The 15615-nt window shown below is 41.0% G+C and overlaps 2 protein-coding genes across 6 annotated transcripts in view; one reads left to right on the forward strand and one right to left on the reverse strand.

Annotated features, from left to right (window-relative positions):
* LOC114432366 (nodal modulator 1-like) overlaps nucleotides 1-5585 on the reverse strand; it is a 20739-nt gene extending 15154 nt beyond the window's left edge. Inside the window, 14 exon segments of the mRNA XM_028400360.1 lie at nucleotides 72-227; nucleotides 336-466; nucleotides 546-729; nucleotides 1401-1498; nucleotides 1586-1700; nucleotides 1848-1993; nucleotides 2177-2356; nucleotides 2507-2654; nucleotides 3468-3613; nucleotides 3703-3788; nucleotides 3862-4017; nucleotides 4129-4277; nucleotides 4362-4623; nucleotides 5453-5585. Of these exon segments, the coding sequence (XP_028256161.1) occupies nucleotides 72-227; nucleotides 336-466; nucleotides 546-729; nucleotides 1401-1498; nucleotides 1586-1700; nucleotides 1848-1993; nucleotides 2177-2356; nucleotides 2507-2654; nucleotides 3468-3613; nucleotides 3703-3788; nucleotides 3862-4017; nucleotides 4129-4277; nucleotides 4362-4623; nucleotides 5453-5471 (1976 nt within the window). The 5' untranslated portion in view covers nucleotides 5472-5585.
* On the forward strand, nucleotides 5163-14991 carry tmc5 (transmembrane channel like 5). 5 transcript variants are annotated; one of them, XM_028400348.1, is made up of 21 exons: nucleotides 5163-5208; nucleotides 6898-7065; nucleotides 7335-7543; nucleotides 7703-7780; nucleotides 9322-9432; nucleotides 9551-9653; nucleotides 9965-10040; nucleotides 10115-10375; nucleotides 10691-10833; nucleotides 10913-11057; nucleotides 11170-11322; nucleotides 11583-11749; nucleotides 11908-11983; nucleotides 12066-12163; nucleotides 12250-12345; nucleotides 12752-12827; nucleotides 13294-13427; nucleotides 13525-13698; nucleotides 13784-13862; nucleotides 13944-14036; nucleotides 14123-14991. In XM_028400348.1, exons 2-21 carry the CDS (start codon nucleotides 6992-6994, stop codon nucleotides 14654-14656), a joined length of 2880 nt encoding a protein of 959 aa, XP_028256149.1. In that variant the 5' UTR covers nucleotides 5163-5208; nucleotides 6898-6991; the 3' UTR covers nucleotides 14657-14991. The 5 variants fall into 5 exon arrangements, with proteins under 5 accessions (XP_028256149.1, XP_028256144.1, XP_028256136.1 ...); XM_028400343.1 differs by lacking the exon at nucleotides 5163-5208 and adding an exon at nucleotides 5368-5512; XM_028400335.1 differs by lacking the exon at nucleotides 5163-5208 and adding an exon at nucleotides 5496-5629.
* Nucleotides 14992-15615: the final 624 nt, after the last annotated feature.

Consider the following 15615-nt stretch of genomic DNA (forward strand, 5'->3'; position numbering starts at 1 on the left):
AAAAATATGTTGTTTTAATTTACAATAACACAGGGAAAAACAACTAAATGCTAAAAAAAAAAAACACGCACCAGGTAAAAACAAAGAAGGAGACAGCAAAGGCCTCTGATGAGAGGGCAAACAGGAGGGTTTTCACTCCTTCAGGGAGCTGGGACACTGTAGTGGGCAGCACTTCCCAGGAGGTACTAAATCTAACAAATGGTCCACAAGCCTGGGAACAGTGTATTCTGTGCAAAAAGGGAGTGTATGAATGTAAACAACAAACTATCAGAGCAACAGAGAAGCTGACATGACCTGACAGGCTCAAGTCCACACATAATATGGTTGTTACTTACTGTGCTACACTAACTATGACAGGCAGACAGGCAAGAATCAAGCCAATCAGCAGCACACCGAGGAAGAAGAAGTTGGAGCTGGAGGCTCTGAATGGACGTGTGGCTGGACGACAGTTGTTGACTAATGACACCTGGCAAACACAGAGCACAAACTGTTATTGGACTCTTGTTCCATTCTTACTTTTGTAAGAAGAAAGTGGTCAAAGTCACCTTTTTGATGTAGAAGATAAAAAAGTATTTGATGGTGCAGATGGCAGGCAGCATGGGGCAGTAAAAAGTGCCAATCCAGCAGATGGTCTGACCGTAGACGATCTCTAGGACGTTCTGAGGGATCGCAAACTCCTGCTGGCCCCACCACTTAGCCAGGCCACAGCTACAATGCTTCACAATCAGCCTGGGTAGGACAGGACAATGTGAGAAAATGATACAACTTGTAAGACTTGGTATGACATATATTAAAATACAGCAGTGTTCCATGGCAGAAAATGCACATAAACTCCACAAATTAACTTAAGTGTCACAAGTAATCGTGTAAGTGGCAAGAAAAGTTAGCGGTGACCCTCAGCACCGCTTATTTTCTGAGAAACCCTACCATCAGGAAGAAGGCTCCATGTGCCAAAACACAAATTAAATCAATTATTACTTGTCCCAACCTCTATTAAGCTGATGAATAGGTGTAGTAGAACAATATACAATGATCACATAAGCACTTAGGTTTCAGTGCAACAGAACAATGTGCAATAAACATATTCATACTTGCACTTTACTGTAGCTGTAGAACAAACTGCACTTTGCCCCACAGACTACTAAGCAGCTTGGTGACAGATGCTTACGTGCTTATTAGTGTTTTGCTATTGCTTAGGCATGTAAAGTACTCAGAGACTCAGAGAAGACAATCATGAAGCTGCTTCGTATTTCTGTTACTGTATGATGTTAGATTGTTTCTATAGAAGCAACCAGCATTGTGTCCACACCAGATTTCTTCAAGGGGACAATAAAGTCTAACCTAACTTTAATTAACTGACACAACATTTCAGATGATGATCATTGTTTTCTTTTTCTTACTTTCTGGGAAACTCCACAAAGATTGTTACAGCAACAATGATGATGAAGTCAAAGATGGTGAGTTTGTACATCTCCTGTCCCACACGGGTCTCCCAGCACTGCAGACGACAAGAAGTTCAAACAGAAAGTTGTTAGAATGCTAGAGAATCACAACAGCAGCATCCTACTCAATCGAACTGACTCACAGAGTAAAGTAAATGGTTGTAGCCACATTTGCAAGGCCCGTCCTCACAGTTAGTGATCTGTGTCCTGAGAGAGAAGAGCAACACCCCGATACTGGTCAACCGCATGAAGACACACCTGTGAAAGAGAGGACAGAGACAGAAAAGGCTCAGCGATGTGTATTGTGGATATGTGGATTAAGTTATCATGTCACAGAGGAGTTTTGTCATTAACACTAAGCTATCAATAAACAGGATGAGTGATCGGTCAAAACAGGGATTCTACCTCATAAGAGTGAAGCGGATCTCAAAGGCAGGAGAGTAGTCCTCGTAGTTGATGATCACAGAGAAGAGGAGCGGGGTGATGAAGTTGGCCAAGGTGATAACGATTGAAGGCAGATACTCATAGATCAGATCCACAATGAAATTCTCCTGTAACGTTCCAAAACAGTTCAACATTAGGAGTTAACTGAAGCCTGTGGCTACAGTTAATTTACTTTTCTCTTAAAAAACAGCCAGGAGCTTTATTAAATGAGGAGACAAACCTGACACAAAAACAGTTGGATGGTGAGAAAAAGAACACTTGAAGTTACAACATGAGAAACATTTTCTTACATTCTTTTTCATTTGTGCTTCCTGGGAGAAGATGGTGGCCTTATAAATGCTGTAGAAGCAAGCAGCCAGTACACCAATCACAAAAAGGTTGAGGATGAAGCGGATGAGATAAATCCGACATTTCTCTTTGCGGGTGCGATCTGCAATTTTCTGTTTGATCCTCTCTTCTTCCAAATCAGTCTGGAGAGTAAAAACACACACAAAAAATGAGGCCAGACAGTGGACGCTTTAACTATTCCATTCACACACTGCTTACATTAACTGTGCATCAGTCAGCATTAAGTGAGAAGAACTTTTTAAAAAGACACTAAAATGTTGTCGGCTGTTCACCTTGAGCTCATAGAGCAGACTGCTTCTCTTCAGCTTAGCTGCGTTCTCATTGGTGATGCAGAAATCCCAGCCAGCAAAGATCTTGTTGCAGAAACTCTGAAAACGGTCCTCATCCTGAACCAGGTTACGCTTAAATCCTGTGGCGGACCTTGAAGAGCAGAAACATTTCAAGATAAGAGAAAAGATAAAACTTTCCTAGCCCCAGAGGAAATTATTTTGCCAGAGGTTACAGGTTACATTAAAATATCAGAGTATGAATAAAATACTAGAAAAACATTTCCTGAAGAAAATGCAAGTTTGATTGCTGCAGCTGAAGCTTTGCTTTGAACGCTGATGTGAAGGATTGCTCTGAATTGCTGGAGAATCTGCAATCTGAATTTGCTGAAACACGGTTAAGAATTTGGAAAGATGAAGCTCTTATTTTGAAAAGTAGAAAATATTAATAGGAGGAGATACATTTGGCAGATGACCCTCGTTGAAGGGCTTGTCGTTGAATTTTTATTAATATTTTGAAAACGAAACATATTTGAACAAATCCGAATACAAGTTTAATAGCCCTTGAAGAGCTGAACAGAATGATGTCTGAACAGTTTGTGTAGCTGAAAGCATGTGGAACTAGTTACATGTCAAATTTGAAGATGATTTTGAAGGCTCCTCCATAGACTCCCATGTTAAAATTGATGCAGAAATTGCTTAATATTTGAGAAATTATAATTTTTTGAAAAGAACTTGAAGTTGACCCAGAATGTCCTCTGTGAGGTGAACATTTTGATAGTTGAATGGCTGAAATCGGTCAATGTATGCTGAAGATACGCTGCGCCAAAAAACGATACGACGAATAATAAGAAGAAGAAGAAAGAGGCCTAGCAGCAATCAAACTGATAATATTCAAAATCAAAAGAACAATGTGAGCTGTACACCAGTTCCCTTCAGTGACTGGTGGTTTTTGACTTTTCTGTACCTTTTAACAATCCAGATAAGACTCAGAAAGAGGTATGCCACCGTGGCGAGCAGGTACGCCAGCGCTAAATTATAGGTGATGTGTGGAAAGTGGATCTTTTCCACCTTGTAGTAGCCGTAGAAAAGGTAGGTCTGTTCCAAAAAGCCCTGCAGATCAAACACAACAGGTGAGTGCAGAAACCACATGCATACAGCTGTTGTAGAAAAAGCACTAAACATGAAGCAGAAGGGCTTACTCCACCCGAGAGGAGGTCTGTTATGTGCTCATGAAAGATGACAAGACCTCGGCGAGCGCTGCTTGGATACTTGCTGCAGTCACTTCCTGTAGTAACACGTGAAGAAAATAAGAAATAAAATGTACTTTATTCTTTTTAAAAGGCCGAACATCCACTCACCATCACTCTGGTTGTAGGTGGCGTTTCCTGAAGCATAAGGGGCTATGATGATGGGCAACATGACGAAGCCGAACATGAGCAGGAAGATGATCAAGTTCAGCATAACAAGGAAGCGCAGGAAGGAGAAGTAAGACAGGATCCCTGTGCCAAACATCCCTGGTGAATGAAGGAGAGACAGAAGAGAACTTCACACCAGAACCACAACTGGTCAGTGTTCCCAAATAGGGATCAATACATGAGACACAGCGTGCAGTTTTGTCCTCTCACCTTGTATCAGGTGAATGTCTCCCCTCCACAGCTGCAGGGAGCTGAACCATTCGTTGGCTTCATCTCGGAGCCTCCTGACATACCTGCGCATGCTTCGCCTCCACTGTCTCCAGCTGCTGAAGTCTCGAGCCTCTTCCAGGCGCTGAGCTCTAACAGTCAAATAAAGTAGTACAGGACATTTTCACTCGCACTTTAGCAGATCTGATTACCACTGTGAGGGTGTTTTCTTATACTTGTTTCTGCGTTTTTCAGCCATGTCCACGGCTAGTTCTCTGATGGGCCTCTGCTCAGCCTGGATCCTCTGTTTCTCCTCAGATCTAATGGTGCTCATGCCCCATTTCCCACTGCCAGAGGAGCCGCGCCGACCTCTGGAGCTGTTTCTTCGTTTGGAGCCACCAGTTGAGGACTTCCTGCGGTACAGCAGGGACTGGTAGCTGGGGAGCTGATCCAGCAGTGGGTTACTGGTGATTCGTCCACTGCGGTCAGTGTAGAACACTTGAGGAAAAGATGGAAAAACAATGATGGATGAAAGCAACATTTACAGTATGGAAAAATATCAAAATAACTATAGATAACTATGTGACAGTCATTGAGAGTGTGACTATGAATGAAGAAATTCTTTTGCTTGTCTCTATGAGTATTTATTATTTTGTGGCCTTTAATAAAAAATTCATACATCTACCAACTCCTTATCTAATTCAATAAAACCATCATAACCCTAAAAAGCGACCATACACCGTGTCAATATGGAAATATAGATGTTACACTGTTGTTTGGTTTAGTAGTTTTACAGTACATGTACTAAATGGCTAAATCTGCGCCTCATACTTTCAAAAGAACAGAAATATTGGACAAAATGTACCTAAAAAATGTACCTAATGAGTTTAAAAATAATTAAACAACACAACAAACACACTGCAACAATACGTTCCTATGATTTTTCAGCTCTCATTCGAAATAAATAGGGGGGGAAAAAATGAATAAATTATTTGTTTAATGAACAATCAGTCAGACGAGACACTGCTGGTCGACAACAAACTGACCATTTTTGTATGCAGCTAACCGACAAAAGTTCAGCAGGTAAAAAACAGAAACGACACAACTTCATTTAGTTAAAGAGACTCTGACATAAAGACACAAACAAAACTTGACTCCCTGTGGTCCTTCGGTGACATTTTCTCTAATAATTAACCAGCAGGACAAACTTTTTAGCCTGTTGTTAGCGGCGGCGGTGGCTACATTTAAAACAGCTAGCATTACTAGCAGGTTAGCTAACGTTAAAGTAAGTTTACTAAAAATGTAGCTACGCAAACTTGTGATTTACCTGAGTCCACCTCCACCATCCTGTCGTTTTCTGCTGACGATGGACAGAAGCGAGATAAATGTGAGCGAAAATGTAACTTCGTCAACCGCAGACAGAGCTCCCCGGCTGTCAGGCAGACACCGCAGCCTGTTCCAGAGGCCACTTCCTGGATCCAGCTCCAGGAGAGACTCCCAGCAAGTCCTCCAGTTTAATTCGCTTTATTGATGTGAATGATGGAAATATTACACATGTGTTTTCATTGGTTTATTACTTTAATTATTATAATTATGCGTAGTAAGTCAAGATGTAGTCATTTATTTTTTTTAAATGATTTAAAATGAACAAAAATATATAAATTAAATTAAATTAAATTAATATATAAATAAATAAACAGGAAACAAAACAAAATGCATTATTTATTTTATTTGAAATGTTTTATCACACTTTTTTAAAAAAGTAAAAGTTTTCCTAAAAACATAGGTAAAAAATGTATTGTTGTTTGTAATTTTTTTTTAGGTTTTAATTAATATAGATGAAGGAATGATCTTATTTTTATTCATTAAATTTTTATGATGTTATTTTAAATGTAGGCCTATTAAAGAGATCTATTTTTAAAGAAAAATATAAATAAATAATGGGGAGAAAGTCATCAATACGTGCTCAAATTAACAGTATCCTGTAAAATTTATTTAAAAAAATCTAACTTTGCAAAAAGCTCATTAATCTAAGGAATGTGTTGCATCATTTTGTTTGTGCTGTCTTCCAATGAACAGTCACCTCAAGTCCACCTGCATTAAGTGCAACATGGACACTTTGACAGCCGCCTTAAATCTTAATAAGAAAGCCAATTAAATGTTGCCTCTGGGGGTTTAATTATTTATGCCACAATACAAAGTGTCCACACAGGATTTGCTTGGCTTGTTTGGAAGCAGTGGACTTTTACCTTTATGAGCACAGTGTGCACTTCCTGGTAGGCAGACAGTCCTTCGTGTTATCTCATTGATTCTCAGGCTGATTCTCAGCTACTCCTCATTACACGGACTACTGGAAGGACATTTATTTTCCTGTAGCTTTGTCAGGACTTGTATATATTTTCATTACAGCACGGTACTCAGGTAAGCAGAAATGATTGATAAAGCAGGATATAGATATAATATTGCACACTTATTATATGATTTATGTGTGGTTTTTGTTCTGTGATTGTAGTTTATTAGATTTCTCTATGTGGCAGTCATACAGCTCTGCTACTACAGGAGGTGGAAACTAAAAACTCCTGAATAAATAAATGATGAACTCGTGAAGAAGGCAGCAGCTGATTAAGTTACACATGTTTGCCTTCAACAATATAGATGTCACTCCAGAGAAAACCCCTAAACATGCTCAATGAAGGCATATCAACGATAAAAACAAAGGCTCCTGTTTTCCTTGGTCATATATTTGTTTATTTAATGGCTGCTTTTTGACAGGATTACCTGTGCCGGACCTGAAGCGAAGCATCAACACACTGAGGAGAGCTGAAGGACCGCTGCTGTCTCTCAGAGGAGACATTTGAAGGCTCACATGACAAGTTACAGCAACAGAGGATTTTTCAACCCTGCCTACCATGACAGTGAGACGCTGGAAATCGATAAAAGGTTAGTGTCAATAAAAAACAATAGAGAGCGACAGTTATTTAAAGTATGCGTTGTTAAAAGAAACCGGATGTCCTCGGGGAACCTGAGGTATTGATCCTGACTTTAGGCTGGTTTAATTTAAGGGTTCCAGGTAGTTTAAGGTTTTTACAGTGCAGACAAGCTTCACAATGGGATTCCGGTTACTTTTCTCAGCTGATAACACAGCCACTCTTATGTATCATAAACATAAATGACCTGAATGATTAAGCATTCCTCCGTGTGCCCTTCAGGTCTTCCAGCAAACCCCACCATGCTAATCCCTATGCGGGAGAAGATCCATACAGGAACTGGGGTGCAAGGACTGAGCTGACGGATCAGACGCCCAGATATGATGCTGAACAACAACGCACGGCGCACAGAGGAGGCTGGCAGGAGGAGAGCTGGAGAGGGGGCGAAGGCATCCCCATGGGCCCCGTCTCCACTCACCAGCATGACCTCCGTGAGTTAAATTCCATGTCATTCACACACTTATTCACTGCTATTGTGAAACAGCATTCTGGTTAGACAATGCCTGTTTCGTATGTGTCTCTGTTGCTAAGTGACGCCTCTGTTGATACTTCCTCTCTCGCTCACTTTGTTTTTGTTTTTTTTAATCCAGATTACAGTACATTTCAAATCGCTCTGGACTCTCAGTATGATGGATCACCATCTATTCCACTTCCTTCTTCCATGTCAGGTAATGGTTAAACCGAACTTTACTCTGTGGACAGAAGCTTCTTTTCACACATGCAGTCTTTTTAAATGTACTCGTAAAGCTAAACACACGTATATAAAGCTGTAAAGTGGATTATAAGACATTTAGAATAAATATTCCTGTTGATCCCACGACTTAGAGCATCGGCCAACTTGGGGAATCATACCGGATAATTATTAATGTAGCCTGCAGACAACAACACAAGGCATGAAGGATAAGGAAGTTGGCAAAGAATATGTAAGAGAGGGATTGGTGTTTATCTTCATTTGAAGGACTTAAGCAAAGAATCAGAGGGACTTACAGCTTAAAAGCAAAAATGGAAGACAAACAGCACTCAGTCTTTCAAATGCAAGATGCTAGAAATGTTTTCTGCTTTTCTGAGTGATTAAATCAACATCTACAGTTTGAATTGAAGCAGATTTTGGCGTGTGTATTCACGGTGTCCAGAGGATGGACCACTTCTATGTGGTTGAAATTTGAGGTTTTTAAATATTATTAGTTTGATTGCCGTTGCTAGGCAATCAAACTCTTGTTATTCACCCTCTTTCTTTCTTCTTCTTCGTTTTTATTCTTCTTTAAGTTAGCTCTGAATTGCTCAGATTCTCCAGCAATTCAGAGCAATCCTTCACATCAGCATTCAAAGCAATGCTTCAGCTGCAGCAATCAAACTTGCATTTTCTTCAGGAAATGCTTTTCTAGTTCCAAACAGGGATTATCTGTGCACAATCTGAGAAGGATATTCTCATGAATTTTATATAAATCCATCCATCCATCCAGCAAGTGGTAGCATGCTACATGCTAACACATCAAACATGAAATATGACTGTGAGGTTTAGCTCAAAATACAACTGCATGCTGTGGTAAGATTGTGGTAAATTTAGATTAATGTGATAACATTTAGAATAGAATAGACTAGAATAGAATAGAATAGAATAGAATAGAATAGAATAGAATAGAAATACTTTATTTCCCCGAGGCTGGGGAATACAGGCACAGCATACTAAAAATATACCTCTAACAGTAGAAATAACAGTATAATCATTATTTACAGCAAATAAGAATATAAAACATAGGTACAGTCTTATGGCATGAGGCAGGAAAGATTTCCTGTAGTGATCTGTATGTATAAGTGTTTGAGTGTCCTAGTCAGAAGTGCTGATAATGTGTACTACTGTGCTGTGTTGTACCGCTATCAGTAGTTCTCCCATCAGGTCAGCATACTTACAGTAACACTCATATCTCAGTTAATGTGCAGCTAATCAGGCAAACGTATTTTAGCCATCTTTAATTCTGTTTCTTATATTTATTTATGTATTTATTTTATACTACACTTTGAAATACCATAGTACATGTGGCATGTTACAATGACAATAAACACCCATTCTATTCTATTCTATTCTATTCTATTCTATTCTATGGAGCTTAGAGAAACAAATAAAAGCACCTCATCAATAATAAGGAAATGGAAAAAAGAAATGATAATGCTGCCAGTGTAATTTTTGTTTTCTTTTGTGTATATCCAGGTAACATGACGATGAGATGGAGAGGACTGGCGATGAGGAGGATGTTTCCAAACACTGATCCTGCTCATGTGGCCTTCACAGAAGATGCCATCAGGAATCAGATGGAAAATGGTAAGCGCCCGTGACGGGTGTCGGATTATACCTGTTGTATACGCGCACAAGTGACACCTGATACGCATCCTTGCAAAGGTAACGGGCAGCGCTTGTCTTGTCATCTTGTCTCTGACAGAGGAGCAGGACCGGGTCAATGAACTTGTTGCTATGTCAACTAGAGAGCGAATCCGGGCCATTCGGGAACTTCCAATGAGCTTTGAAGAGAAGAAACATATTCGGTGGGTTTAGATTGACCAACAATTAGAAGTGATAAGCAAATACTTTGGCATATGTGTCTAGTTAATCATTACATCCTGCTTGGAATCATAAAACAAGCAACATGTAAAGGCTGAGGCGTTCAGAGAGCTGCCTAGTCATGTTGTAATATTGGTGGGAGAGTTACATGTGAGCAGAAATACACCATGATCTGGTTTTAGAAGGTCTTAAAATGAAAGTCCAAGGTTTTTTTCTGCATGCTGCATGACCGTGTCACTGTCTTCTAATGGAGCTGTGGACTTATCATACTAATTGTGTCTCATAAATTACACAGGAACCAAGTGCAGGCGTTTTCCAGGAAACCTCACCACTTCACAATTTTTGAGGGGTGCTCCGAAAATGTGTCACTGGTGAGTGTTTTATTAAATATAAATCAAAAAGCTGCCCCTCTCTCTGATCCATCTGTGCTCGTGTGTTCTTCCAGTCCATGCGAAGGTGCGGTTACAGTGTGAGGTCAACCAGGCAGACCCTGGAACTGTGGCATGGCATCATGAAGGAGATCGGCGGCAAGTTCGGCTCCAGCGTTCTCTCCTACTTCGTGTTCCTGAAGTGGCTTCTCATGTTTAACATCTTCTCCTTCCTGATCAACTTTGGCTTCATCACCATCCCTCTGCTCGTGTACAACCACACGCCAAACGTACCTCCAAATGTGAACTTCAGAGGACTGGAGATACTCACCGGGGCTGTAAGTGGAGGCATCTTCACCTTTAAACAAGATGTTTGTACTGGAACCTACCTTTGTATTTTAGCTTCTTTTAGCTCATTGTTTTGGATTTTAAGGTCTAGAACTCATGTTGCACTCTCATCCAACCTTATTTTGAGCCACCACAGTTTTTCACAATAAAAGCACCAGACAGCTGTCAGACACAGTTAGTGACCAACATGTGAACAGAGCATTTAGCAGCTAAAAACAGATATGATGCTGAAGGCCAACACACGGCTAAAAGAAGAGCAAACATTTCAGTTTAACGTGGTTTTGCATGTGCTTTGGTTTCTTTAGGGTTATTTCAGTTATACTGTCATGTACTATGGAAGCTACAGCAATGAAACCCTGGTTGGTCTGGTGGAGTATGACATGCAGCTGGCCTATTTCTTCACCATCGCAGTTTATATGGTGCTGTGTGGAATTGCACTCATCTTCAGGTCAGTGCATAACTGAATGGTCTCTACACCATGTTTTATTCTCGGTGTATTTCTAGTAATGTTCTTTGTCCTACTGCAGCATGGCGAGCTCTTTCAAGAAAAACTACACACTGGCAGATCTGGCTTCAAACAGTGCATGGCAGCTTCTGTGCAGTTGGGATTTTAGTGTGACCAATGAGAGAGCAGTAAAACAACGCACAAACAACCTCAGTGTTCAACTCAAGGTAACGTCAAAGCTATTACACTCAGGTGGAATCTGTGGAAGCTGCTTTATTATCCTAAAAACATGTCATTGTTTTGTATATTGGAGTGTTTATCTTCTTGTCTTTTCTCCAGGAGTCTTTATCAGAGAAGGGCCAGAGGGAGCTGCTAACGCTCTCTGAAAAAGTGATGCACTTTGGAGTTTATTTGGGTTCCTGGCTCCTCTCCACCGGCTTGGCTGTCGGCTGCGGAGCCAGCATCTACTACCTCTGCCAATATGAACAGCAGGTACACCAGTTCAGAATGAATAATTAGATGGAATGTTGAAAAGGAAACAGCTAATATCTTCTATCTTTCTGTGTGTAAGAATGTGTAGAGAACTATGATGAACACTTTATGGCATGTTAAAGTATTTACTCTCCAAAGTCCGCATCGTTGTGTGTCATAAACTCTCTGTGTTATGTGTCAGGTCATTTACCGGCAGTGAGGGTCTGATTCATTGCACACGTCATTGAGCGCTATCTTGATTCGACCTGTTATCTTTACAGCGGGCGACAGACGCTGCCTCCTGGTCTCTGCTGCAGGAGGCAGAGACCCTCCTGGTTCCTTTTGTGGTGTCTCTGGTGAACCTGGTCATCCCGCTCTTTTACTCCCTCTTCAACAAGTTTGAACACTACTCCAGTCAGCGCAGGCAGATCTACGCTTTGGTGCTCAGGTCAGACAGCAGGGCCATGTATTTTTTTCTCATATTGTATGGTACTAGCTGCAGCCTAGCCTAGCATAAAGACATAAAGCCTGGTGGCAGCAGAGCCACCTGTATGGTGATAATTCAGTGTAAGCATCAGTAATATTTGAACCTTTCTGTGTTTGCAGGAATGTCATACTCAGGATGTCCATTCTGGGGGTTTTATGTTATTACTGGATGAATGTGTTGCCTGACAATTTTTCGGTATGTTTGACAAAAATAACTCATTAATAAGTGTCACCACTACACATGGAATTTAACTGATGGATCTGTGATGTTCTGTCAGTGCTGGGAGTCTATGGTTGGACAGTCTTTGTACCGCCTGGTCATTTTCGATTTCTTTTTTCTGATGTTGGGGTCGTTTTTTGGAGAGTTTCTTAGCAAGTGAGTTTCAATTTGTTTATATTCCTCACAATCACTGTAATGGGGAAAGCTGACCTTAGATGATATGATTAATTTCTGTGTAACAGTGTAATTGGGACCAGATTACTGCCAGGTCTCGGGGTTCCGGAGTTTGATGTAGCCAGAAATGTCCTGGAGCTCATCTACGCACAGACTCTGGCCTGGTAAGAACAATGCAGTTGAATTCTAACAGTGGCTCAGTGGAGCATGTCTCACTCTTTTGGTCTCTAATTTACCACTTGGCAGGTTAGATTTGATTAAAATGAACTCTGGTGTGATTGCTCTCATGTGCTTCATTTGTACAAATGGTGAAGGCTGCCATCTGAACCGTGATGTGATGACCCAACAAGTGCGCTTTCAAATGAGCTCTGGTGCGGTCAGACCAAATGCATCTAAATGAATCGAATAAAAGAAATCCAGTTAGGCTGTGACCGGATCTATGAATGCCTTTTGGTGTGGCTCATGCTTGAAATGTCAGTGTGTGGTCACTGAAGACCGAAGTGGTGTCATTTTTTGCTTTCTGCAAAGACACAAAACCCACCCTTAGATTATCCTCATGTCTCTCCACAGGATCGGAATCTACTTCTCTCCTCTGTTACCTGCCATTCAGATTCTCAAATTCTTCATCCTATTTTACTTAAAGAAGGTAAGTGCAGGTTTAGATGCCACACAGACTGTAATCAAAATGACGCACTTCCAGAGGGACATACGATGCCACTGCTGCTAGTGCCACTAAGGCTTGTGTTACTTTGTTTGGTCACCGAGGTCAATCATTAATTCAAATCCTTTTATTGCAGACTGCATGCTTTATTTGTGTTATGGAAAAGACGGCCATGGTTTCAGACCTCTGGTTGAATGAGATGAGGTCATCAATCCTAAAAAATGAAATGGCTTCAGCACGATTTGTAATTTGATCCAGGCTGGATCCATTGTTGAAAGCTGTGTGAAGATTCTGTCCTATTCACTGCTTCTATTACAGAAAGAAAGGGATCTGAAATGACTAAACATACTGTACATGGCATTGTAGTGGTTACTAGAAGAGTAATTTCTTAAATGGTGTGTGTGTGTTTGTTCATGTGTGTGTGTATGTGTGTGTTGTTGCACCTCCAAAGGTCAGCCTGACACAGAACTGCCAGCCTCCGCGGCGATCAGGCAGGGCAGCTCAGATGCAAACCATCTTCATCTTCCTCCTCTTCTTCCCTTTCTTTGTGGGAGCCCTGTCAATGGTGGCGTACACAGCCTGGAGGTGAGAGGACTATAGGATCAGAAAAAACAACACAATCCTTCTACACAATGCATGCTGTATTCTATACACACTTTTGTTGACCCGCCCTTCTCTGTAGGCTGACTCCTTCAGAGCAGTGTGGTCCTTTTCGGGGCCTCAACAACACCTTTGAGGTGGTTGGAGAGTGGATAGACGGTCTGAGGGAAATCCCTGGATCCGAGTGGGCCGTCTGGATCTACCAGCACGTCATCAGGAGCGAAATCTTCTACTTCCTTCTCACTCTCTTCATCCTGTAAGTGCAAATATTAGTTAGTGTCGTGTGCAACTGTGTTGTGTAATTATGTACTAATGTACTAAAACATGTTTTTGCCACTCAGTGTCATCATTTACATCTTCTGGCAAGTCAGTCAGGGTCGCAAGGAGCTGATTGTCCTACTGAGACAACAGATTGTTAACGTGAGTGTGTTTGGAAACATTTGTTTTTTGTCGTTTTTGTGTCTGGTTTTTATGCTTCTGTGTTTATTTTTCTTTCACCAGGAGGGTAAAGACAAAAACTTCTTGCGAGACAAACTACAGAACCTTCAGAAATCTCACCCTGAAAAACATCCTAAACAGAAGAAACAAAAGGGGGTTTGTTCTGCTTTTTAGTTTAAAAAAACACACACACACAAGGCATTTGTTGTCAGCTTCACCCAATACTTGCCTTTGTTCTTCAGCTCACAAAACAACGCTCAGACGGCCACCCCTCTGGCGGACAGTCCAACTCCAACGCCATGGTGCAGGCTTTACTCGCTCGGCAGCAGCTCGAGGAGGAGGAGGAAGGACGCAGCATCGAGGGCGTGCCTGTTCCCTCTGACATTTCCACCTCCAGCGCCCTGATACAGGCCATGATGGCCCGTCAGAGAGCTGAGACACACAGTGAAGGTTTGTACCAGACGCCCGGTGAACATGTCTCATCCTCCAGCACGGCAGCCAGACAGAGGGTGGATGGCAGGGAGAGGAGCACGGATGAATATGGATCCAGTGCCATCAGGACTAGAGTCAGAGCGGAGGCGGAAGATTTAGATTACCTACCAGCATCAAGTATTATGATGCAGGCCATGGACGCCAGACAGCAAGCAGAAGAAGAGGAGAGGTTTCAGTGGGTCCCTGCTCCACCTCAGAACCTGGCTCCTTCAGGGTCCAGTGCTCTGATTCAGGCCATGTTGGCCCGACAGCAGGCACAGAATGAGTTTGATGATGGTTACTGAACAACATGTTGGGGGTCAGACTGGAAAAGAACTTCAGGATGGGGTTTTAAGACTGAAAACACACTCATATCATCACTCATAATGGATTCATGTAAATCCAGATATGAGGTAAGGAGGAAAATACTGTTGCTGGGCTAAAAGAGAGTGCAGGCCCACCTCTTGTTAGATCTTTTTACGTGTATATTGTTATATAGTCTGTATCTTTGACAGTGCATGAGAAATGATTAATATAAAAAACACTGTGCCATTTGTAATGTAAGCTGTTAATATTGTACTCTTTGTGAAATGTAAATACATTTGAGAAAATGATCATAATAAATGGATATTTACCACAATTAATAGAGTAAAATGTAATCTGTGAACGTAATCCCTAAGTACAACACTGCCCTCTGTAGGATTATGCATAAAAATATCCAAAGGCCCGAAGGAAATATTATAAACTGGTGCATAAACATTTCAATAAATACTTAGAGGGTGGTTTTTAGTGGTGGTCCGCTGCACATTAATGAGTTTTATCATCCATTCATTCAATGCTCTGCTGGTTCATAAACTCCATTAAATGGTTAAAAAAATACATGGTAAAATCTACATTTCCCTCAACTTACTCTGGAAAGAGTTTCTAAAACATGGAATATGTTTGTGTACACTGGGAGTAGTAACAGTGAATCCGAACACATTTTCAATGGGTGCTGATGAAGATTCTGTCATCCGGGTCATTTTTATTCATAAAGTTGAAGCAAGGCTTCATCAGTTCTGTTCATCAGAGGAGGAGGAGCCAAATTCTACAAGTAGTTTACAAAAGGTTGAACTTTAATATTGATTTTAACATTCACTATAACTGCCTAAAACACTCAGAAAAGAATAAATTTCCACAGCACTGACTTTTTATTTTCTTCCAATTAGAGCAGAAAAATCTAATAAAAATGAAAAAAGCATTCTGATTGTTTTGCTTGATGATT

Source organism: Parambassis ranga, chromosome 1, assembly GCF_900634625.1.
Source record: "Parambassis ranga chromosome 1, fParRan2.1, whole genome shotgun sequence".
NCBI classification, from domain to species: Eukaryota; Metazoa; Chordata; class Actinopteri; family Ambassidae; genus Parambassis; species Parambassis ranga.